This window comes from Microcebus murinus, chromosome 15 (assembly GCF_040939455.1).
Source record: "Microcebus murinus isolate Inina chromosome 15, M.murinus_Inina_mat1.0, whole genome shotgun sequence".
Taxonomy (NCBI): Eukaryota; Metazoa; Chordata; class Mammalia; order Primates; family Cheirogaleidae; genus Microcebus; species Microcebus murinus.
Genome location: NC_134118.1, coordinates 26,216,551 through 26,241,992, shown reverse-complemented (window position 1 = coordinate 26,241,992; position 25,442 = coordinate 26,216,551). Strand labels below are relative to the sequence as shown.

At 42.9% G+C, this 25,442-nt stretch overlaps 1 protein-coding gene across 2 annotated transcripts; it reads right to left on the bottom strand.

The window, feature by feature from the left end:
- Positions 1–1,223: 1,223 nt before the first annotated feature.
- Positions 1,224–25,173, bottom strand: LOC105858719 (zinc finger protein with KRAB and SCAN domains 3-like). 2 transcript variants are annotated; one of them, XM_076010544.1, is made up of 7 exons: positions 20,236–25,173; positions 9,010–9,472; positions 6,511–6,643; positions 5,623–5,736; positions 4,572–4,654; positions 3,798–3,921; positions 1,224–2,809 (listed from the first exon to the last, which is right to left on the bottom strand). In XM_076010544.1, exons 2-7 carry the CDS (start codon positions 9,439–9,441, stop codon positions 2,004–2,006), a joined length of 1,692 nt encoding a protein of 563 aa, XP_075866659.1. In that variant the 5' UTR covers positions 9,442–9,472; positions 20,236–25,173; the 3' UTR covers positions 1,224–2,003. The 2 variants fall into 2 exon arrangements, with proteins under 2 accessions (XP_075866659.1, XP_012597499.1); XM_012742045.2 differs by lacking the exon at positions 5,623–5,736.
- Between the last annotated feature and the right edge of the window lie 269 nt (positions 25,174–25,442).

Genomic DNA, 25,442 nt, shown 5'->3' with positions numbered 1-25,442 from the left:
TCCTTTAAAATGTATAGTATTTTAGGAAAAAGCAATAAACAGTTGATCTTGTGCAAAAAAAAAAATTCATTCAAAGTAACCATATGGTTCATTACTGTAATACAAATGACCTACATTAGGATTTGTTAGATTTGTATACCCTAGATCCCTGAAAACTTTGAAGTATCGAGCCTTCAAAAGTGGCATAAAAACAGGGACTCGGATAGATTCGTAAAGGATTTTGGATAACTCAATTCCTGATAAACAAAATATCTGGAGCAAGGGAAAATATATCACAATGGTAAAATCATTAATTATGAAAAGTGACCAGAAAATCTTGCTATATCTGAATTCCAGAGTCTTAGACTGATATTATAAATATGGAAGAGACTGTTGGTGCCAGAAACCAAGTGAGAAATCTGAGTAAATGCAATAATGAAAGCACATTTCTACAAAAAGGAGAAGGGATAGACTAACAAAAGTTTGCAGGAGAGCAATAATTCTGAAATAACTTTTGTAGAAACAACTCCACTTGATACGTACACAACAAATACTAATGTATTGCTGACTAAGAAATGTTTTCTCACTTGAATTCACACAAATGAAATTTTGACTATCATGATGGATGAGAAAACTAAAAAAGATGGTCTACAAAGTATGTTTAATGAAAAGTAGATAACCTGAAGAGGTAAATTGATGGTTAAAGTTCTCATCATGAATCCTTAAGGAGCTGTTACGACACAGGTGATTTGGGAATCAATATATAAGAGCAAGACTGTTACACTGGTAATAGAGTTCTGAAACCGTAAGTAATATTTGTTTTAGATATTTAGTTCAAATCCACTGACCTGGGCAAAGTGTGAACTTAGCAGGGTAAGTTTTGATGCAGTTTACAGTGTGCATTGGGTGGTAGGGTAAGGGAAGATAGTGTCTATAGCTTTAGGGGGCACTTGGTTAGGCCCAAGAGAAGTAAAGGACAAGAAGTGAGATGCTGAGCATTAGAAAATTTATCATTTTATTCTGACTTGATAACTGACTTTTTGTTGTTGTTGTTTATTTTTTTAAAAAAGCAATTTCCTTTCTTTTAAATTATTTTTTTTTAATATAATATTCCAACAAAGCCTCCAAATAGATAACTGACTTTTACACTGACTGAATAGGAAGGTTTTGTCCTTTCTAAAAAGTATCAAAATTAACCACAGGGAAACAGTAACTAAAGAAAAGAATTCCATGGATGGCACATATTCACAATGATATGGTTTAATGACAGAAAAGATATCTAAGGCATTTGCACTAGAATTCCTAGTCTGGTAAAGAAATGTAGATTCTTTCTATCACAACCCCATCCTCACCTCTGCTCTGCCAATCCTGTGTACTTGGCAAATAAATGCACTAGACTGAGGCACAATCTAGGACCTCAGAGAACGACACAGCACAGATGACCTTGGTGAGAAATTCCTCAGAAATCTAGACCATATTGGATTTTCAGAGCTATGAAGGTAATCTCACCGGTACATTAAATAAATGTTTAGCACCTGTGTACAAGGCACAGAGGGGAATGTAAGACTTTGTGAATCTGATCAACTGTGGAGGATTCATTATAGTCAAACAGAATAGTCAGAGCAGCAGCCCCTGAACCACAACCATCTACCCCGTAGACGTCATAAAGTGCTGGTTGAGGGCAAGCAGCCAGTCGGCATGCCCATCAAATTCCAATGGATGGGAACAAACCATTTCAGGTATACTTCTAGACAACTCTCCCACAGCCTCCTATCAAATAAGGTTTTGTTCCAATCATCTTCTACAATGTAGAAAATAAATCATCTCAGCCAGCCTCTATATTTTCTAACATCTGATGATGTATGCTGGTAAATAAAGCCTCAACCTATAATTTCTATAGTCAGGGCTCCAAGGCAGCTTCAGTTCAATGATGCATGAGCACCAACTTTGGCATGTACAGCATGGGTCACTGTGATAGGATTTTTTTTCTCAACATGGCTTCTCTGTTGAACAAGATATGAAATTCAGGTGAAGCCTTTTCGACATGGGTCACACTGACAGGGTTTCTCACCAGTGTGGATTTTTTGATGCTCAATAAGGCCTGTATTCTGAGTGAAACTTCTCTCACACTCATTACATTTATAAAACACAGGCATTTCCATGTGGTCCCACTGGCTTTTCGTTTTACCCTGACTTTCCCAGGCCTCTCCACACTTCGGATTCTCAACATTTTTATTGCCGTGGATCCTCTGATGTCTCAGGAGATGTGAATTCCGCCTAAAGGCTTTGCCGCACATGTTGCACTGGTATGGCTTCTCCCCAGTGTGAATTTTATGATGTTCAAGGAGGCTGGAACGCTGGCTGAAAGTCTTCCCACAGTTGTCACACTCGTAGGGCTTCTCCCCAGTGTGGGTTCTCTGGTGTTTGATAAGGTCTGAGCTGTTACTAAAGGCCTTGCCACATTCTTCACACTCATATGGCTTCTCACCAGTGTGGACTCTCTGATGAATGACAAGGGCAGAGCTCTCAATGAAGGCTTTGCCACACTCCTCACATTCATAGGGTTTCTTACCAGAGTGGATTCTCCTGTGCTTACTCAGGCCTGAACTCTGAGCAAAACTCTTTCCACATTCATGGCAAATGTGCCGCCGCCTCCCCGCTGTGGCATTTTTCTGCTTTCTTTGTAACCTGCCCTCCTGTTCACCAGCTTCTGCACATGTAGGCATCTGGGCAGTGTCTTCACCCAGGTGGCACGGTCTCTGCCCAGGCTCTTTTCCTGGAAGCTCCTCAGCTGGAGGCAAGTCCCTGATCTTAGGCTGTATTTCATCACCTGAAACATCAAATGGCCGGCAACTGTCAGTTCTGCCCTGCCACAGGGGGAGAACTCTGTGACAAGGACCACGAGGCAAGAATCAGAGTCTACAGATGCCATGGAGAAGGATTTGAGTACAAGAAAGAAGACGGGAATAAAGGGGGAGAACGGGAGTGCTGGGAGGAGGGAGCCCTGAGAATGGGAGTGGGGCCATTGGAAGTGTACAAACGGGGAATGGAGGAGTGGAAGGAAGGTGATGAGGGCCCAGGATGGTGTAAGGGACCCATGTGGCAGCTCTAAGCTCTAAGAACAGTGGAGCAGGGCCGTACACCTGGGGTGAAATGATGAAAGGGTGAGCAGAAGGCGACACAGTAGACAGGGCAAGTAGAGGATTTCTGAAGCATTCTGCAAGAAACAGTGAAAGTTAAGACTCAAAAATTGGTCTCTGATCAATGATATGGGCAGTATCTTTAACTGTGCCCCAGGCAGAGCCAGGGTCCCCAAAGAGAACTGGCTTCAGTGCTGGGGGTTCTGAGCAAGAGCCCCCACTGTGCTGCCAACGAGCTGTGTGCCCTCACACGAGCCAGGCAGTCTTCTGCGCCTCCGCACCCTCATCTCTGAGGGCAGGGGCTGTAGTCGAGGTCTAAGATCACTTCTAGCTCCTACATTCTGACTCCATGGCCCGTTTCCTGAAGAGGCCCCTCAGCTTTCCTCCTCTGTCAGAGCCAGGAACAGGAGGGGACAGGAGGAAATCAACATTCATTGAGCATCTATTATGACCCAGACCTGTACTAGGGCTGTATCTGCTTCATCGCACTGTAGCTGACCAGCACTCTGGCAGGGCAGAGAAGCAAGCAAGGCCAGAAGGGGGAAGGAGCCAGTGAGGAAGAGGCTTTCAGAAACTGTGATTCTGAATCCAAACATAATGGGGCACAACAGCTCTTAACATCCCAATAGGTTCCAATATACAAAGAATGCCAAGAAATCTTAAGCCCATCGGTCTTACCCAGGGAAACCAGGCTGCCACAGTTCTCCTGTCTTTCATCTCTATAGAGGTTCACCTGAGATGAACCCTGCTGTGTCCACTCAGGTGTAAGGGTCAAGGCCACATCTTCCATTTTCAGCAGCCCCTAAAATAATAGATAATCCCACTGAGGAAGGGACTGAACAAAGAGATGGAGTAGAGAAAATCTGGGAATCAGAGACAACCCCCCAGGTTAGTAATAAAACAGGAAAAGCCTCTTAAGTGGGTACCTAAATGAATTTAGGGATAAACAACTTCGGGATAGATAAGAAAATTAAAATCCTATCTGGGGGCCGGGCGCGGTGGCTCACGCCTGTAATCCTAGCTCTCTGGGAGGCCGAGGCGGGCGGATTGCTCGAGGTCAGGAGTTCAAAACCAGCCTGAGCAAGAGTGAGACCCCGTCTCTACTATAAATACAAAGAAATTAATTGGCCAACTGATATATATATATAAAAAATTAGCCGGGCATCGTGGCACATGCCTGTAGTCCCAGCTACTCTGGAGGCTGAGGCAGTAGGATCACTTGAGCCCAGGAGTTAGAGGTTGCTGTGAGCTAGGCTGATGCCACGGCACTCACTCTAGCCTGGACAACAAAGCGAGACTCTGTCTCAAAAAAAAAAAAAAAAATCCTATCTGGGATTGTGTGAAGGATCTGGGATGGGGATCGAGGGGAGTCAGGGGCTAGGGGGAAAATGTCTTCACAGAAGTGCAACAGTAGTGAATGACACTGAGGGACAGAGAGGGCCTCAAGCTCACCTGGGACTCTGGAGTGAGCCTGGCAGCTACCACTGTGTCTTCTCTGCAGCACCCTCCCTGAGCAAGCCCAGGAACCTGGAGAACTAAGAAGGAAAGAAGCTATGGATGAGCTCTACCCTGGCATGCAGCCTCCCTGCCTTGTAGAATCTCAGTTCAAAAACTGGATTAATAAATGCCTGCCGAACAAGTTTAGACAGGAGTGTATTCCCTTCTAGAACAACTGATTCCTAATGTCCCAATTCTAGGGCCTAAAGACATTCCGTGTGCCCTGTATATATACAAAAACCACACAAAAAGGCAGGAAACTCGTTAGCATTGGTGAAATGAAAGGTACATAAAAAGAAAACAAAAAAGCTTTTCATTTGAAGATCTCTTGAATTTTGCCAGGGAGAGGGAAAAACACAATTTTTGTTAATATGCCCTTAGTAGCTATTAGGGTGCTTTCTGCTTTGGTTTTGAAAAGCTAAGAGGAGTCAGACAAGGCTGGGCCTAACAAGACAGAACTAGAAGTCTGGTTGTATAGAACTTGTTCAGATTCAATAGAGAAAAGTAAAGAACTTCAGGTTTCCTTATAGGAAGCAAACTTAAAAGGGGGCACAAAACAGGTGGTTCAGGCCAGAATCTCTGTTGAGAAATAAAGATTGCATGTTGGCTGGAGTATCCCAGTGTTGTGTGTCTTGAGAACTTGCATGCATGTTCAGGGATGAGGACACCTGAGAACATACAGCCCATTTCCTATGGAGTGAATCTCATGTTATTTTAATAACAAATTTAGAAGATTTATATCCTTTAATTTGCAATAGTCCTACAATCTATATAGTCTGGCTGGCTTTACAAATTCTGTTTATTTTCTTCATAGGACTTAACACTATCTAAAATTAAATTATAATATTAATGTGTTTATTTGCCATCTTCCCTTCTAGAACATAAGCTCCATTGGAGCAAGGACTGTCTCACTGACAGCTCTATCCTCCATGCCAACACCACTGGCTATTACATTAGAAGCCTCCATAATTGTGTTAAATGAATGGAGAATCAATTCTTTCCAAACCTGGCCAGGCGCAGTGGCTCATGCCTGTAATCTTAGCACTCTGGGAAGCCAAGGCAGGCAGATCGTTTGAGCTCAGGAGTTCGAGACCAGGCTGAGCAAAAGTGGACCCCGTCTCTATTAAAAAGAGAAAGAAATTAACTGGACAACTAAAAATACATTGAGGCCGGGCGCGGTGGCTCACGCCTGTAATCCTAGCTCTTGGGAGGCCGAGGCGGGCGGATTGCTCAAGGTCAGGAGTTCAAAACCAGCCTGAGTAAGAGCGAGACCCCGTCTCTACTATAAATAGAAAGAAATTAATTGGCCAACTGATATATATATAAAAAATTAGCCGGGCATGGTGGCACATGCATGTAGTCCCAGCTACTCGGGAGGCTGAGGCAGAAGGATCGCTCGAGCCCAGGAGTTTGAGGTTGCTGTGAGCTAGGCTGACGCCACGGCACTCACTCTAGCCTGGACAACAAACCGAGACTCTGTCTCAAAAAAAATATATATATATTGAAAAAATTAGCTGGGCATGGTAGCACATGGCTGTAGTCCCAGCTACCCAAGAGGCTGAGGCAGGAGGATCACTTGAGCCCAGGAGTTTGAGGTTGCTATGAGCTAGGCTGATGCCATGGAACTCTAGCCCGGGCAACAGAATGAGACTATATTAAAAAAAAAAAAAATCTTTCCAAACCCAAATTTTAGTAAAATTTTATTTACTATGTCCAGTCTTGGTTGTGACAGCTTTCTACCATTGTGTTTGCAATTTCCCTTTTAGTCCCAGTCTTAAATTAGAGTCAATCTCTGATGGGCATATAAAGCAATTGTCAATTATCTTTTAGGGGGTCCTTAAATGAAATTGGATGACGTCTATAGAATTTATACTGCTAAGAAGATAATCCTCACCTCTGTCTTGTAAGGGCTGGGACTTGAGTAGAGCCTTCATTGGCTGAAATTGGCTACTTTGTGACCCCTGAGGTGGTGTCAACACTGTCATCTTGCAACAGAGCAGTTCTTGCCCCTCGTCACCACCTAGGACCTAGAAGTCATTTATTTTTATTTTCATTTATTCATCAAATATTTCCATAGCACTATGTGTCTGGCAGTATTTCCAACAGCATTATAAATATCAACTCATTTAACACAAACAACAACTATTTTATAAGGGAGATGCTATTACTATCCTCATTTTACTGATGGGAGAAATAAGACACAGCCAGTTTAAGCAGTTAATAAGTGGCAATGCTAGGATGAGAGCTCAGGCACAATGACTTCAGAGCCCATGTTCTTAACCATTATCCTATGTTCCCTCATATATGCATTTGTGCTTTTATGATAACCCTTTGGAAAGTGGTGCTAAGTACTCAAAGAACACTACTACCTTTCCTTATCTGAAAAATGAGGATAATAATTTCTAGTTTATGGGGTTTGGGAGACCAGGAAATAAGATCACAGTATATGAAATCACCTAACACAGGACCTGGCACACGGTATGTCCCCATTAAATGCAAGTTTCCTTCCAGACATTTATAGTTAAATTACAGTTTTCAAGTTACTTTCTAATATCCAGCTCAATATTTCCCACATCTTTTATCAAAAATGGGCCGGGCGCGGTGGCACACGCCTGTAATCCTAGCACTCTGGGAGGCTGAGGCGGATGGATTGTTTGAGGTCAGGAGTTCAAAACCAGCCTGAGCAAGAGCGAGACCCCATCTCTACTATAAATAGAAAGAAATTAATTGGCCAACTAATATATATAGAAAAACTTAGCCAGGCATGGTGGCACATGCCTGTAGTCCCAGCTACTCGGGAGGCTGAGGCAGTAGGATTGCTTGTGCCCAGGAGTTTGAGGTTGCTGTGAGCTAGGCTGACACCACGGCACTCATTCTAGCCTGGGCAAAAGTGAGACTCTGTCTCAAAAAAAAAAAAAAAATGAAGCTAAAAGACTCGCAATGACTTTCCATTGTTACATGGCTTGTGTTCAATAAGGTCCAAGTCAAGAACCTTGGTTTCCTGATCACCAGAGAGAAGGCTCTGGTCACATGTTCTCCGAGGGTATGTGGACAAGAACATGGGATGACACAAGGAGGAAACAGTCTCATAAAACAGAGAAGAAGATGGAGGTAAAAATCAGCCCATTTTCTTCCAGAGGTTCATAACCAGTAGTCCATGGACTGACTACCAAATGGTCCATGAACTTGGTAGGAAAAAAACGACTCTTATATTAACCAGCCTCTAGGAGAAATTTATCATTTCCTTCAGTTATGAATGGAAGCAACAAACCAATGTGGCATAAGCAGCACCCAGGACTCTGTCACCAATAGAAACTCCAGATGCTCATCACATTACAACCAGGCAAATATAGTCAAAAGCCATTTGTACTTATCACCATTTTGAAATTTTCAGTTATTAGCCCTGTCCCTAGGTCTTATTATTTAGTACATTAATAAAAAAAAAAAAAAAAAAAAAAGGCCGGGCGCAGTGGCTCACGCTTGTAACCCTAGCACTTTGGGAGGCTGACACGGGTAGATCACTCAAGATCAGGAGTTCGAGACCAGCCTGAGCAAGAGTGAGACCCCCATCTCTCTACTAGAAAGAAATTGGCCAACTAAAAATACATAGAAAAAATTAGCCAGGCATGGTGGCGCATGCCTGTAGTCCCAGCTACTCGGGAGGCTGAGGCAGAAGGATTGCTTGAGCCCTGGAGTTTGAAGTTGCTGTGAGCTAGGCTGATACCACAGCACTCTAGCCCAGGCAACAGAGTGAGACTCTGCCTCAAAATAAATAAATAATATTTTTAAAAGCACATATATAACTTTATAACAAGTTTGCTTAATACTTTGCTAACTGTATTCCAATAATTGAGTTATTTTGTAATCCTTTATATTTTTCTTTATGTATTTAAAAATACTATTATGAGGCTGGGCACGGTGGCTCACGCCTGTAATCCTAGCTCTCTGGGAGGCCAAGGGGGGGGATTGCTCAAGGTCAGGAGTTCAAAACCAGCCTGAGCAAGAGCGAGACCCCGTCTCTACTATAAATAGAAACAAATTAATTGGCCAACTAATATATATATAGAAAAAATTAGCCGGGCATGGTGGCGCATGCCTGTAGTCCCAGCTACTCAGGAGGCTGAGGCAGTAGGATCGCTTGAGCCAGGAGTTTGAGGTTGCTGTGAGCTAGGCTGATGCCACGGCACTCACTCTAGCCTGGGCAACAAAGCGAGACTCTGTCTCAAAAGAAAAAAAAAAAAAATACTATTATGAGAAGGAGTCCATGGAATTCACCTTGCTACCAAAGAGGTTTACGGTACAAAAGAAATGGAGAACTCCTGGATCTTACAAGAATGCCCTTCACTTTGATCTTGAGATTTCAGGAAGCTCTCAGATACTAAACCTGTTCTACCTGCGGCATCCGCTCATCCAGCTGCCTCTGCAAATACTCCAACAGCACCACCACCTCCTCCCCGCTCTCCGGATGCTGCTCCCGCACCCAGCTCTGCAGGTCCCCGGGCAGGATGGTCAGGAACTGCTCCAGCACCAGCAGCTCCAGGATCTGCTCCTTGCTGTGCATCTCAGGCCGCAGCCACTGTCGGCAGAGCTCTCGGAGCCGGCTCAGCGCCTCGCGGGGCCCCGGAGCCTCCAGGTATCGGAAGCCTCGGAAGCGCTGGCGGGAATACTCCGAGCCCAGAGCGGGGCTGCCAGGCGAACTGGCTTCTTTCTTCTCCACCTTGATGACCAGATGCCTCATCTGGTCCTCTGCAGATGGGGTGTCCCGTGCTGTGCTTTCCCTTGATTCTCTAGCCATCCCAGGCCAAGGCAGCACACAGACCTCCATCTAACGGTGACCTGTATTTCTGCAGAAGATCCTGAAAGGTGGAAAATCATTATTAACCAGTAAAGTTGCAAGTTGTCCTCCCCTCACTCCCAGGAACCTGGGGACATCTCCAGGGGAGCAGCTGCAGAGATTTCTTCCCCACTTTCAAGTACTTCTGCAGCTTCATCCTCTACAACACTCCAAACCTGAATCCCGCTGTAAGCTTACCAAAGGATGTTCTGGGGTGAGCCTGGACACCCCCAGAACATTCAAGTGATGGGAGAGAAACGGAGACTGGGGAAGACCCAGGCCACTTCTTGGACCCTGCAGGAAGCCCCTCTCAGTGACTGGTCAGAGTTATACCTTTAATAAACAGGTCTGTGCTTGTCCAAATTTCAAGATGACCTCAACGATTTACTGTCCTAATCCCCAGGACTTTGAATATAATTAGATAGCATGCCCGGGCTGACCTTAAGGAAATGAATTCTACAAACAACTTCAATGGGTTTGTAAGTAGACTCCTCCCCAGACCTTCCAGATAAGAGCCCAGCCCTAAAAGCACCTTAGCTTTGGCCTGGGAAGATCCTAAATAGTAAACTCAGCTGAGCCTGCCTTGCCTTCTGACCTAAAGAGCTGGAAATAATAAATAGGTTTTGTTTTAAGTTGACAAATTTTAGGTAAATTGTTATATAGCAATACAAAACTGATAGAGTTGGCCCTCCATATCTGCAGGTTCTTTATCCAGAGATTCAACCAACCAGGGATTGAAAATATTTGCAAAAAAACCCCCAAAAATAATAATACAATAAAGAAAAAAACAAATAAAAAATATAGTATAACAATTATTATTATTTTTTTTGAGACAGAGTCTCGCTTTGTTGCTCAGGCTAGAGTGAGTGCCATGGCGTCAGCCTAGCTCACAGCAACCTCAAACTCCTGGGCTCAAGCGATCCTCCTGCCTCAGCCTCCGGAGTAGCTGAGACTACAGGCATGCGCCACCATGCCCGGCTAATTTTTTCTATATATATTAGTTGGCCAATTAATTTCTTTCTATTTATAGTAGAGACGGGGTCTCCCTCTTGCTCAGGCTGGTTTCAAACTGACCTCGAGCAATCCGCCCGCCTGAGCCTCCCAGAGTGCTAGGATTACAGGCGTGAGCCACTGCCCCCGGCCAATAACTATTTTTGAAAACATAGAATTTACATCATATTAAGTTTTATAAGTAATCTAAAGATGATTTAAAGTATATAGGAGAGGCCAGGCATGGTGGCTCATGCCCATAATCCTAGCACTCTGGGAGGCCGAGGCAGACAGATTGCTCAAGGTCAGGAGTTTGAAACCAGCCTGAGCAAGAGTGAGACCCCGTCTCTACTAAAATAGAAAGAAATTAATTGGACAACTAAAAATATATAGAAAAAATTAGCTGGGCATGGTGGCGTATGCCTGTAGTCCCAGCTACTTGGGAGGCTGAGGCAGTAGGATCACTTAAGCCCAGGATTTTGAGGTTGCCGTGAGCTAGGCTGACGCCACGGCACTCTAGTCCAGACAAGAGAGTGAGACTCTGACTCAAAAAATAAATAAATAAATAATAAAGTATATAGAAGGACGTGCATAGTTTATATGCAAATACTATACCATTTTACGTAAAGGACTTGAGCATCCACAGATTTTGGTATCCTCGGGGGTCTTAGAACCAATCCCCCACAGAAACCAAGGGATGACTGCACCAGGTCTTATCTGTGGTCAAGGCACTACAGTAAGGAAAATAAAGAAAGAAGGCAGGCCTTTGGATCAAAAGAAATAGGACTGAAGTTTTACATTCTGGATACCAGCTAATGAGACTTAATTCTTTCTGATGTGAGGCTTGCCCAAACTACTGGCATAATATTGACACTAAACTTTGGCTGAAAGTAGGGTTCCTCCAGACTCCTCTGAATTTTGGCCTGGAGGACCTTCAGTTTTTTTCAGATACATCAAAGAAGCAGAAAACATCACCAAGCCCTTACCCTGGAGACAGTAGTGACTTCCCCTGCTCCTTGCTACCTTCTCAATCTGTCACTCTCTTTCTTCCCCTTGTAGGCCAAACTTCTTTTTTTTTTTTTGAGACAGAGTCTCACTTTGTTGTCCAGGCTAGAGAGAGTGCTGTGGCATCGGCCTAACTCACAGCAACCTCAAACTCCTGGGCTCAAGTAATCTTGCTGCCTCAGCCTCCCCAGTAGCTGGGACTACAGGCATGCGCCACCATGCCCTGCTAATTTTTTCTATATGTATCAGTTGACCAATTAATTTCTATTTATAGTGGAGACAGGGTCTCACTCTTGCTCAGGCTGGTTTTGAACTCCTGACCTTGAGTAATCTGCCCGCCTCGGCCTCCCAGAGTGCTAGGATTACAGGCGTGAGCCACTGTGCCCGGTCTAGGCCAAACTTATTGAAAGAAAGCCCTCCACACACCAACTCTAGTCCTCACCTCCCACTAAGTTTTCAATACACTGTAGGTAGAAAACTGCCAATGCCACTAAGATTGTACTTGCAGAAGCAACCAGAGATGCTTCCTTCAGTTACCATTTTCTGTGGCTTCTTCTCAGGCAACCAGGCTGATACTGCTGTCTACTTCCCGAAACTCACTTGTCCCTGATTCAGGGACCCCGCCCTTCTTCCTGTTTCTTCCTATTGCTTTCCTCCTTCCTGTTTCTTCTCAGCCCCCATCACAATCTAGTTAAATGCACAGACTCTCAAGCCAGATTTCCTGGGCTCATAATCCTGACTTTACTATCTGCTGGTTAGATGATCTTGGTAAATTATATATCTCTGCACCTCACTTTCCTTGCCTGTAATAGGGATAGCAATAGCAGATAGAGATATTGTGAGCACTAAGGAAGTGTATATGTAAAGTTCTGTACTATATAAATGTCAGCTAATAGTATAATTCAATGGTCTTTCTCCTTTTTAGTATGAATAGGTACTGGTGTTCTGTTCTCTACCCTTTCTTTTCTCTCTTCACATTCTTTGAGAAGAGCGAGACCCCGTCTCTACTAAAAACAAATAGAAATTAATTGGCCAACTAAAAACTATCTTTAGGCCGGGCGCGGTGGCTCACGCCTGTAATCCTAGCACTCTGGGAGGCCCAGGCGGGCGGATTGCTCGAGGTCAGGAGTTCAAAACCAGCCTGAGCAAGAGTGAGACCCCGTCTCTACTATAAATAGAAAGAAATTAATTGGCCAACTAATATATATAGAAAAAATTAGCCGGGCATGGTGGCGCATGCCTGTAGTCCTAGCTACTCGGGAGGCTGAGGCAGCAGGATCGCTTGAGCCCAGGAGTTTGAGGTTGCTGTGAGCGAGGCTGATGCCACAGCACTCACTCTAGCCTGGGCAACAAAGCGAGACTCTGTCTCAAAAAAAACCAAAAAAACACTATCTTTAATCACTTGCAAGATGTTAATTCCTATTTCTAGGCTGACAACTCGTGATTCCTAACCTGAGCTGCCTCCTAGACAGTTCTACATAGAAATCTTGCAAACAAATCCAATCCAATATGCCCCAAACCAAGCTGATTTTCTTGCCTCCTAATCTACTCCTTCCGCAGTATAGCATCCTCTAGAAACAGCAGCAGCACCCACCAGGTTTCCTCAGAGTTATCTTTGACTTGCTCTCTCACTCAGGTACCACACTGGACCAGCTGATCCAATCTATTCTACTCCTGGAATGTCTCTCAAATCTGTTCCCTTTTCTCTACGCTCCCTGCTATCACCATGGGCCTGGCCCTCATGACTATCACTAGCCTATTAAGTGCTTTCAACCCTACCGGCTTCTTACCCCATCTTCCAGGCTGCCTCCAGAGAGCTCTTTCTAAAATACCTAATCAAGTCATCCCCCTGCCTAAAATCACCAATACTTCCATTCTGGCTAAAACACCTATTTCTACTCATGCCCATTGTTGATCCTCTATTCCCATGAATTGGTACCTAAGTTATGGGACCGTCACATATGGTCATACAGGTTGTGCATGCCCAAAATGCCCAGCCAAAGGGGCCAATGGGAGCTCAGGTAGGGCTCACAAACTTGTGCACTCCTGACTGTGCCCACTCAACAAAGGCATCTGTTTTATAATGGGCACAATGTCTCCCTGAATTTGCAAGAGAGGTCAGAGCTGCCCTGCCAAGCTGTTTAGTATACCGTTAATACAGTATTTATTTTCATGCTTCCACATCTCTGCAGTGTAAAAGCACTTAAGCTCTGAAGCCCAAGTTAATCATCCCCTCATCTCTAGAGCCTTCTTCAACCACTTTAGGCATAAATGAACTCTCTCCTCCCACTTCTTTTCTTTGTTACAAAATAAATAAGATAGCTTATGGAAGAGCACAATGAAAGAGCTCAATAAACTCCATATTAGAAAAAAAAACAGTATTTGTATATCTGTGTTCTTTATTAAAAATTTGTCTTTCCTGCTGGACTGAGTTTCTTGAAAACACCTCTGTCCTTAGCTTACACAGTTTTGTATTCTCCAGGTCCTAGCACACAGTAAACACAAAATAAGTTCATTGTTATTGGTTTTTAAATGAAAGGATAAATGAATGCAGAAGCATTAGGAAAATAGTTATTTTTGTAAAGCCTTGTTTCTCAACCTCAGCACTATTAACATTTGGTGGGATTAATCCTGTTATGAGAAGCAGGGGAAGTCGTCCTGTAAATATTAGGATGTTTAGCAGTACGCCTGGCCTCTATCCACTAGATGACAGAAGCACTGCCCACCCCTAGTCATGATAATCAAACATCTCCAGACATTGCTAAATTTTTACTCTGAGGACTGCCTTAAAATCACTGCCTTAAAGAGCAACAAATGTGACGTTCTGAATTACAAAACCTCCTAAGTCTCAGTGCACTAAGCTTACAGGGAACTTAGGAGCCAGAGGAGGGAGTCACCTGGCAAGTGGTAGCAGCAAAGGTTGCTTCAGGGAATAAAGGCAAGCATCACAGGGACTCCTAACTTAACCATAGTTGGACACAGGCAGGGGCTGGGGGTCTATGTCCCCTGCAGATATGCCTGGGGAGGCACACATGGTGTGCCATGAGGAGTAAAGAAGGGATGCCCAGCCCCTTCCTCACTGTGGAGTCTCAGAAGTTAGAAGACTGCAGAAATAAGTTACAAATGGGCATTCAGAGACTGCCAAATGTGTCTTGCAGAGGAGCTGGCAATATGGGTAATGGATGCCAGAATGAGGCTCATAAATAACTACATGTCTTAGTTAGAAAACGGGCACTAGACAGCCTGGATTCAAATCCCACCTCTGCCACTATTAGCTGTGTGACTTTGGACTGAGTTACTTATTAGTTACTCAGTGCCTCAATTTCTCACAGGTTATTTCTTTTCTTGGAAGGTACTCCCAGAAGCCATGAAACCTGGGCTTTTCCTAAGATGAAAGGGAGACCTGAGATTCCTTTGAACCAGATGGAACTAGATTTTAAACCAGAAGTGACTGCAAAGTTATTTGACTGGGCTGAGATATCAGGAATCCCTCTTCACTCAGTGGAATGTAGAGGCTAGAAAATGTAAGGTTGGTAGAGGTTACAAAGGGAAAAACAATTCCATGAGAAAGAGCGAGACCTCCTCTCTACTAAAAAAAAAAATAGAAAGAAATTAATTGGCCAACTAAAAATATATAGAAAAAATTAGCCGGGCATGGTGGTGCATGCCTGTAGTCCCAACTACTCGGGAGGCTGAGGCAGGAGGATCACTTGAGCCTGGGAGTTTGAGGTTGCTGTGAGCTAGGCTGATGCCATGGCACTCTAGCCTGGGCAACAGAGTGAGACTCTGTCTCAAAAAAAAAAAGTGAAAACCAATTCCAAACCTTTCTGAGTTTTTATTCCTCAACCCAACTCTCTACAGTTCAAAGGATTCTAGGGAACAGATAGAATTTAGGAAACTGAGAAACCCCATAATTATCACAAATGAAAAGTACCAGAAAATACTTCTTTCTAATGAGCTGCCACAAGAGATCTGGGGCACTGCTACATGAGCTAATATTATCAAAATAAGTGTGCCTAAATCTAATCAAGTCTTTAGATCCAAATACCAGTGTACAAGAGAAAATTACATTAAAGGTTTTCAAACTTTGCTATGCATTAGAATCACTGGGGAGCTTTTAAAACATCCTGATATCTTGGCTGCAGCCAAAGTCAATTAAATCAGTCTCTTTGGGGTGGGACTCAGGCATCAATAATTTTTTAATACTTTCTTGGTGATTCAAATCTGCAATTGAGTTTGAGAACTAATAAGTTAAAGATACTGAAAAGAAGCATTTGGCCAAATCCAGAATGTAGGACATTTCATAAAATGGAAGACCCAAGTTCCTCAACAAATAAATGGCATTTTTACAAGAAGGAGGGGGAGGGAAGGGAACTGTCATAGATTAAAAGAGACTGAATAGACTTATCAACCAAACGCAAATGGTAACTACATTTAGACCCTATTAAAAAAAAAATAACTCTGAAAAGACATATTTGAAAAAATTAGGAGAACTTCAATACAAATATTAATGAATTCCTATCAATATTGTTGAGTGTGATAATGGCACTATGGTTATGTTGTGATAAAAATTTCTATTTGTAAGAAATTAACATTGAAGTGTTTGTGCTTTGGGTGGACTAATATGATGTCCTGGTCTCCAATTTGCTGTAAAATGAAAGAGAGAGAGGGAGAGAGAGAGAGACAGAGAAAGAAAGAAAGAAAGAAAGAAAGAAAGAAAGAAAGAAAGAAAGAAAGAAAGAAAGAAAGAAAGAAAGAAAGAAAGAAAGAAAGAAAGAAAGAAAGAAAGAGAGAGAGAGAAAGAGAGAGAGAGAGAAAGGGAGGGAGGGAGGAAGAGAGAGAGAGAAGGAGAGAAAGAAAGGGAAGGAGGGAATGAGGAAATAAAAGAAAGTTAAGAGAGACAGAAAGCGAAGGAAGGGAGGCAGAGAAGGAAGGTGAGAGGAAAGGAAGGAGGAGAGAAGAGGGGAGAAAGGAGGAAAAGGGAAGGAAAGAGAGGGAGGGAAAAGAAGAATGAAAGAAAATGTTCAAAAGATAATGGTTGAAACTGAATGATGGGAATATTGGAGTTCATTATAATATTCTCTCTACATTTATATTATGTTTGACATTTCCCCCCAAATTTTTAAAAATTTAATTCAGTTCTACCTTTCTTCCTGAATAATACAGTCTAAAACCATTTAGTTAGGGTCAAGGAAGGTGAGAGAGAGGACTACAGCCCAACCCGGAGTGGATTTGGAGCCTACGTGGAGTGAAGAGGGTGGCCACAGAGTGCAGAGAAGGAGACTATGGCAGGAAAACTAAACTAATGCATTACTATCATCAATTCCACGGACCCCATTCAGGCTTTATCACCTGTTCTATTTGGGGTCTAAGCCCAACTGAACAGAGTAAGAAGGCATGGGACTGGGAAATTAGCTGCAAACAAAAAGTCTGCAAAATAGTAAAAAAAATATGTCAAATATATAGATATATTAAAGATAATAAAAGCAAGTTTTCTCATTATCAGAAAAAAATTACAAATATGGAAAAGAGAAAGCTAGAATGAACCCTGTAATATTGACTTGGAATGAAGTGTGTTAGTATGAACTCGGTTTCTAATATTTATAGTTATATATACACATATACACAATATACGAGTATATACATGTGTAACTCAAACTAGGACTCTCCTGGAGGTTCAAAACTGGCAGATCTCCAGCACTAAGCAAGACCCGAGATTTCTACTAACACCAGGGGTCCTAGTCTTTATTCCCTGTTAAAAACCCCTCTCACTCCTTCCAATATTCAGCCAAGGAAAAGGTATCCCTGAATTTTAAAGTCTTGGGGAGTTTGAGCATCACAACACAAACTAGTGCGGGTCTTTGCTTTGGCATAGGCTCTTCTTCAGGATCATATTTTTCCCCCCTAAAATATAGAAATCATCCATTACAAAAAAAACTGATGAATGGCACTAAAATTCAAAGGAACAATAACAAAAGTCAGTCACCATGACTAGTCACTAAAGATAATTTGCCACCATAGTTAGAAATAATATGAGTAAAAATAATAATAGCAAGTATTTAAGTCATGTTTACTCTGCACTTAGTACTATTTTAAGCACCTTACACATATTAACTCATTTAATCCTCACAGCAACCCAGCAAGGTAGGTGATATCATTATCCCCATTTTACAAAGCAGTAAAATGAGGCACAGAGAGGTTAAGGGACTGGCCAAAAGTCACACAGCCTATAAGTGGCAGAGGCAGGATTCGAACAAGGCAATCTGACTCCAAAGTTCTGGCTCTTGACCAGTGCCACGGAGTAATTTAAAGACCTTTGAACTGACCTTGTCTCCAGGCAGAACAAAAATGTAACTGCTCCCATTTTCAAGGCTTGTCTATGTGACCCAAGAATGCCGTCTCCAAACGACCTGAGGGACCGACCACACACCCGGAAACGACCCTAGAACAAGGACACCCGTAGTGGGCCCTACGCGGGCACACCCAGTACCATTGCGTTCGGCCACAGCCGTCCCCCACAGCCTCTCCCAGGGGTCTCTCTCCCCAGGAGACGAGGCTGCAAGGGACTGGGGAGGAAAGGACTTCTCTTCCCCGCCCCGCTCACACCTGCAAACGCACCCCTACCCGGGGACAAAAGAACAGCAGGACCCGCCAAAGGTAAGCCACGGAAGGACCTAAACCCACACCTGAAAGTGGGCGCGCAATGGGTGTCTCCCACTCACCCCATACTCACAAAGTTTCCGAAACTAGCAAACCGCCCGCGGGGCGGGGCACAGAAGCCGCTTCCGGGCCTCTCTAGCCGCCTCCCTGACAGACACTCTGTCGTTCGCTCCCTACCCAGCGCGTCCAAGGGCGGATCGCTCATGGTCAGGAGTTTGAAACCAGCCTGAGCAAGAGTGAGACCCCGTCTCTACTAAAAATAGAAATCAATTAATTGGCCAACTAAAAATATATAGAAAAAATTAGCCAGGCATGGTGGCGCATGCCTGTAGTCCCAGCTACTCAGGAGGCTGAGGCAGCAGGATCGCTTGAGCCCAGCAGTTTGAGGTTGCTGTGAGCTAGGCTGACGCCACGGCACTCACTCTAGCCTGGCAACAAGTGAGACTCTGTCTCAAAAAAAAAAAAAACTTAAAAATCAAAAAAACAAACTTTCACGCTTTTAAAAGAAAATTTGGAATCATTTATTCATAAACTCAAGTAAAGCAAATTTTTTAAAACTGTACAAATATACAAACTAGGAAGAAAAAATAAATAAATTTGACCTCACTGAAAATTAAAACTACATAAAAAACCCAGGAACTGGCCGGGCGCTGTGGCTCACGCCTGTAATCCTAGCTCTTGGGAGGCCGAGGCGGGCGGATTGCTCAAGGTCAGGGGTTCAAAACCAGCCTGAGCAAGAGCGAGACCCCGTCTCTACTATAAATAGAAAGAAATTAATTGGCCAACTGATATATATATAAAAAATTAGCCGGGCATAGTGGCGCATGCCTGTAGTCCCAGCTACCCGGGAGGCTGAGGCAGAAGGATCTCTCGAGCCCAGGAGTTTGAGGTTGCTGTGAGCTAGGCTGACGCCACGGCACTCACTCTAGCTTGGGCAACAAAGCGAGACTCTGTCTCAAAAAAAAACAAACAAACAAACAAAAAAAAACCCAGGAACTAGTGGAAAAGATAGTCAAAAGATTGGTAGAAGATATTTGCAACACATGTAGTCAACAAAGGATCAGTGCACTTAATGTATAATGAACATATACAATTTTTTTAAAAGCCAGCAAGAAAACAGAAAAAAAATGACAATTCCCAGAGGAGAAATCTTGAATGACCAATAAACATAAGTAAATATATTTAATCATTAATAATTAAAGAAAGACAAATTTTAAACCATTTCATATCCACACATTAGCAATAGCACTTGCTGTTAAGGTGACAGTTTTGAAACTCTCATACACAGTTGCTGATAGTATAGATTGGTACACTCAGAAAGCAATTTTGAAATACATAGTAAAATTGAAAATGATACACACATTGGCCTAGCAGCTTCAAAGTATTTACTGGGTAAGAGCTCTTATATATCAATAATAATGTTAAATGAGTGACTAGTCTAAGCCAGACATAGTTTTAAGTGTTTAGGACACACAGCAACAAAAAAATGTAAAGATTACTGCCTTTGTAGAGCTAATGTTCCAGGGGAGACTTACAAAATAAATAAATAAATGAATGAATGAATGAATAAATGAACATTAAGTAAAATAAATGCATAAACTAGAATGGAAGTTGATGAGCACTGTGATTTAAAAAAGAAGAGGAAGAAAAAGAAGAAAAAACAGAGAAACCAGAAGCCCTAGCATGGGCGGGGGCTAACGTCAGTATAAAATAGGAAATAAAGACAGTGTAAGTCTGGTGACATTTTGGCCAACATCTGAAGGAGACAGTTAGCCCTTTGCATATCCAAGAATGTTCCTGGTAGAGGAAACAGCAAGGAAGCCAGGGTAGCTGAGGTGGAGTGAGCAACAGGGAGGGTACAAAAGATAAGATTAGGAAGGCAACAGGTGTCATTTCATATAAGCCCCAGTGGGCCATTGCAAGGATTATAGCTTCTACATGAAATGGGGCGACTTTGCAGGGTTTTAAGGAAGAGAATAACATTCTGACTCAAATGATTACTCTAGCTGCTGTGTTGAAGATGTCCTATAGGGTAGCAAGGACAAAAGCAGGGAGACCAGTTAGAAATCTGTTGCAGGACTCAGTGGGGAGACAGGATGATGTCTTGGACCCGGGGTTACACTTACCCACCTTTCTCGGGAACAGTTTACTTCTCCGGGTCTTAGCGACGTAATCTGGAAAGTCCCTTCACTCTGGTGAAGCCTTCTGTCTTCAGGTCCCACATTCGGGAACCACTTGCCAGGAGTTCCCCAGCGACAGGGTTGAAGACAGAGTGTTGTGCAGGAATAAGAAAAGAGACAGTGGAAGAGAAAGAGTGGGGTCAGGGGACTGGAGGTTTTCCAGACCAAGAGTCCAAGAGTAATTCCTCATTCATATTCATCCCAAGAACAAAAGATCATGGTAAATCATACAAACATGTTCTAAAAAACATCCCACAGGCAAACAATGTTCTATAGATTTCCATAAAGATTACATATCCTAAAGATATCCCACAGGCAAACTTTAAAGATTATAAAGATTAAGATTTTTAGGTGCACAATAATCTCAGCAAAGCTATTTCTAGCCTAAAGCTAAATAAGAACATAAATTTGGGATTGTAGTCAGGCTAGTTTTTCAGCAGGTTGGGTGTTCCTGATTGCAGTCCTGGAACAGTTTTCCACCCCAGAAGAGAAACTATTTTCAGTTCCTCCTGCCCTTAGAATGTCTTTACCATTTGGAATGTCTTTACCATTTGCAGAGGTTCTTATGCGGTGAGTGAGATTCTGTCTCAGAAAAAAACAAAATATATCAACAAATTATTCTGTCATCAGGAAGCAAAGTAAAACAAGACAAAACAACAAATTATAACAAAAGAAAAATTTCAGATTATATGAAAGCATTAATTCATTAAGAGAAAAAGCTAAATTTTGAATACGGTAATAAATAGGCTCTTGGATTGTTTAATAATCTAATTAATGAAGAAGAGTAAATACACTGAAAAGAGATTTAAAGTTCTTGCACATTTGACATAAAATATTGACATTGACAAAGAAAACATAATATACCATTGACAATAAGGACATCTAAGACCAACTAGTTAATAAGATTTATCAGTACAAAGGGATTCTCAGATTAGTCTCCACACAAAATACTTAAAATGTCCTGAAAATCTCATAGCTCATAATTGAAAGAAACTTGATAGAGGTTTACTCAAATGTCATCAATTTAAAAATGCTTTTGATCAACCATGCTAGAGGAAAGACTACGTTATCATTTTATTTTTTCTAGAAAAATTTAAATTATAAAATTAACATACAAAGAAGCAGCCCAAGAATATAAAGCCAACAAATTAGAGAAAAATTACTGTAGAGGTGTGTCAGGTAGTTAAATAATAAAATATTTTATTGTTTTTCTGATTTTTGTTTGTGGTTTGGAAGACTTTAAAATGTGTGATGTGATTTTCCATTCTAAATCTCCATTTTCATATCTATATCTGTATTTGTAATTTTCAATTTTTCCCTAGAGAGAGTCTCTTGAATTGTTTGAGCTAGATCTCCCTCTGTCTGTATTTCTTTGTATTATAAATTTCATGAGGGTGGGCATCTTGTGTTCGTCATTATTATTATATCCAGTCTCCGAACCAAACCCTGGACACAAAGATTGCATTCAGTGGGAGTTTGTATGATGAATGAACTTTTTTTTTTTTTTTTGAGATAGAAAAAAAAAAAACTCTGTCCCCCTGGCTAGAGTTCAGTGACATCATCACAGCTCACTGCAACCTCAAACTCAAACTTCTGGGCTCCAGCGATCCTCTTGCCTCAGCCTCCCAAGTAGCTGGGGCTATAAGCACCCACCACCACATCTGGCTAATGTTTCCATTTTTAGTAGACACAGATGTGAACTAAAGTAGGCTTAACCCCCACTGGCTGACTGAATGGACTCCCTTGTGGCCAAAGGAATATCCTAAAACTAAATTGTCTGCCAGGAAGAGGGAGGTTAGATATGCCTTATCATGCCCCCCTCCCTTCTTGGGGACTTCCTTTGTAACCCATTAACGAGCCTAAGGATATGCAAGACAAATCTGCAGGTCCTCAATTTATATAACAAATCTATGTCTGGTGGCTTGTCTCTGATACCAAACAGCTCCTTATATTAAAACATTCCAAGCCTTTAGACAAAGCTTTATGTCTTTAACCAATTACAATCTAAAGAATCTTTAAACCCACCTATAGCCTGTAAGCCCCCCCACCTTCAAGATGTCCCACCTTTTTGGGCCAAACCAATGTATGTCTCCCATGTATTGATTGATAACTTTACCTGTAACCCCCGTCTTCCTGAAATGTATGAAAACCAAACTGTAACCCAGTCACAGGGAGTCCACTTGCCCAAGGCCTCTTGGCAGTGGCTCCGGGTCATAGTCCTCAAATTTGGCTCAGAATAAATCTCTTAAAAATTGTTTTACAGAGTTTGGCTTTTTTCCGTTTACACAGGTGTTGGGTCAGGAGCCAAGAGGGAAACACACAAAGCCCCAAGTATAGCAAAATGCTGTTTATTTGAGCATCTGGGTGAAGATGAGTGAAGGCTGAAAAAAGTGTCCACCCTAGGAAGGGGAGAGCGGTGGGTTTTACAGGAGGTTTGGATGGAAGTTTGGGGAGGGTAAATTTTTTCTCTGAACAGTAACCAATTCTGCAACTGTCTGTCATCAGAGTTAGATTTACAATCTCTTCAGACTCCTGGGGCTATTGTTTCACAAGCCTTATGATCACTATCTAAGTTTGCCATTAACCGCATTCTGTCCTATACATACTTTTCAGGTTCCCATCAGGAGCAAGCCTAACAGATCTCACTCTTGCTCAGGCTGGTCTCGAACTCCTAAGCTCAAGCAATCCTCCCATCTTGGCCTCCCAGAACTAGGATTATAGGTGTGAGCCACCGCACCTCATCAATGAAGGGTTTTGTTGTTGTTGTTGTTGTTTATTTTAGACAGAGTCTCGCTTTGTTGCCCAGGCTAGAGTGAGTGCCATGGCATCGGCTTAGCTCACAGCAACCTCAAATTCCCGGGTTCAAGTGATCATCCTGCCTCAGCCTCCCGAGTAGCTGGGACTACAGGCATGTGCCACCATGCCTGACTAATTTTTTCTATATATTTTTAGTTGTCCAGCTAATTTCTTTGTATTTTTAGTAGAGAAGGGGTCTTGCTCTTGCTCAAGCTGTTTCGAACTCCTGACTTTGAGCGATCCTCCCGCCTTGGTTTCTCAGAGTGCTAGGATTACAGGCGTGAGCCACTGCGCCCAGCCATGAAGTTTTAAAAACAAATTCAACCTCTCAACATGTATTACCCATCTCCATTTATGTGGCTACTGCCTTGATTCAGGCCCTCACTATCTCTACTCTGGATTCTTACAGTAGTCTTCTCACTGTTCCTCCTGCCTGTAATCTCATTTCATTACAAAATCTATCCTCACATGGCTGCCAAGATAAAATTTCTAGATGCAAATTTGATCATATTGCTCAAATTCCCTGATTAGGGATGCAGAAAAAGTAAGAGCTGTGCCTTCTGCCACATACTCCACTCATCAGCCATTCTGATCTACCTAGTTTTTTGGATGCATTTCACCCTAGTCCTGCTTTTGTATATGCTATTCCTTCTCCCAGAAATTACCTTCCTTTACTCCTTTTCCTGTGTACATTGGCAAATTCCTACTGCTGCTCATTCTGTTCCACTAGTTTTCCTTTCTCTTCCATACCTCTAATTCGACCTAGTATTTACACTTATTTCCTAGATACTATTGACGGAAAAGAATCCAAACTCTGTAAAATAATTCAAAGAGGTTTATTTATAAGCCGAATTTGAGGACCATGACCCAGAGCCACGCCCAAGACGCCTTGAGCAAGTGGACTTCTGTGGCTGGGTTACAGTTTGGTTTTATACATTTTAAGGAGACAAGAATTACAGGTAAAGTCATAAATCAACACATGGAAGGCATACCTTGCTTTGGCCCAAAAAGGTGGGCCATCTCCAATTGGGGGCTTACAGGTAATAGCTGGGTTTATAGATTCTTTGACTAATAATTGGTTAAAGACCTGAAGCTTTGTCAAAGGCTTAGAATGTTTTAAGATAAGGAGGTCTGTTAATCAGAGATAAGCCACCCGACATATTTGTTGTGTAAATTGAGGACTTTCAGGTTTGTTTGTCTTGCCAGCCTTAGGCCTGTCAGTGAGTTACAAAGGATATTTACAAGGGGGGGGGCCATGATGAGGCACGTCTGACCTCATCCTGGTAGGCAATTCAGTTTTAGGGTATCACCTTGGCCAGGAGGGGGTCCATTCGGTCAGCCGCTGGTGGGTGGGAAGCCTTAAGATTTTATTTTAGTTCACAATATGCACTTACACAGCATTTACTATGCTCCAGGGACTATTTTAATAGATTTACATTTATTTTATTTTACTTCATTTCATATGAAAGTCAGTTTTACCTAGTTGTTCACATGACCTTCTCCTACACTTTGAGATTCCAGAAGACAGACATGGCAGTAAAAAACTAACAAAACCGCATAAAAACAACTTTGTATTCTCGTCCCCACCACTACCTCTCCTTTGTGGTATCAAAGAAACCAGAGGAAGGGAACCGACTTGGGAAACAATACATAAGTATTAGAAGCAAAGAAACTATGCAGACCCTCGCGCCCTAACATTTTGCGTGTCTATGACCGTCTGACTTCCAGAAGCTGAGATTTCTCTGCCTCGACGCAATGGGGCTGGGATTTCGGCCCGGGCTTTGCAACAAGGTAATCACCAAGACGCAACACCCTCCCAATTCCTAGAAAGGAAAAAGCTCTGCGCCGCTCCGGAGCCGGCTAGGCTGACGCACTTCCGGCCTTTGTGATTGATCGATTGCCGGGGGCTGCAACCCCGCCAGCGGAACTGGAGCCTCCCGGTCCCCCGAGGTGAGTCTTAGCCTCTCGTCCGGACTCACCCGGCTCCCGAGAGATTTAAGGTTCCGCGCCTAGGAGTAGGCCGGTGGGGGCGTCCGCGCAGGCGTGGTCCCGGCCGCCCTTGCTCACCCGCCGGGACCCTTCCCCGACTTGAAGCGCCTGCGCCATAGGAGCAGGTCCCGCCCCTGCCCCAGGTGGGGCCGTGGGAGCGACCTCCAGAGGGGCGGAGCTTTGCGGCGGCACTGAGGTCTGGAGGTAGAGGAGGAGCCTCTGACTGCGGATCCCTCTACCGGCCAAAGGCTGTACCCCTGTGTACGCATCACTTTTGTTTAACAGCTGTTAACATTAGGCAGTATCTTTCGCATATATTTTTTCTTTAAATCCTGTAAAATAAATTACAAGTGTCATGGCTTGTCAGCCCTA

Bases quoted from the DNA above. Each gene is read 5' to 3' on its own strand.
- LOC105858719 (XM_076010544.1), bottom strand. From the start codon at position 9,441: ATGGAGGTCTGTGTGCTGCCTTGGCCTGGGATGGCTAGAGAATCAAGG. The intron at 6,644-9,009 runs GTAGAACAGGTT...AATGACTTCTAG, and splicing joins TGGATGAGCGGATGCCGCAG to GTCCTAGGTGGTGACGAGGG. The intron at 2,810-3,797 runs GTAAGACCGATG...TTGATGTTTCAG, and splicing joins TGGCAGCCTGGTTTCCCTGG to GTGATGAAATACAGCCTAAG.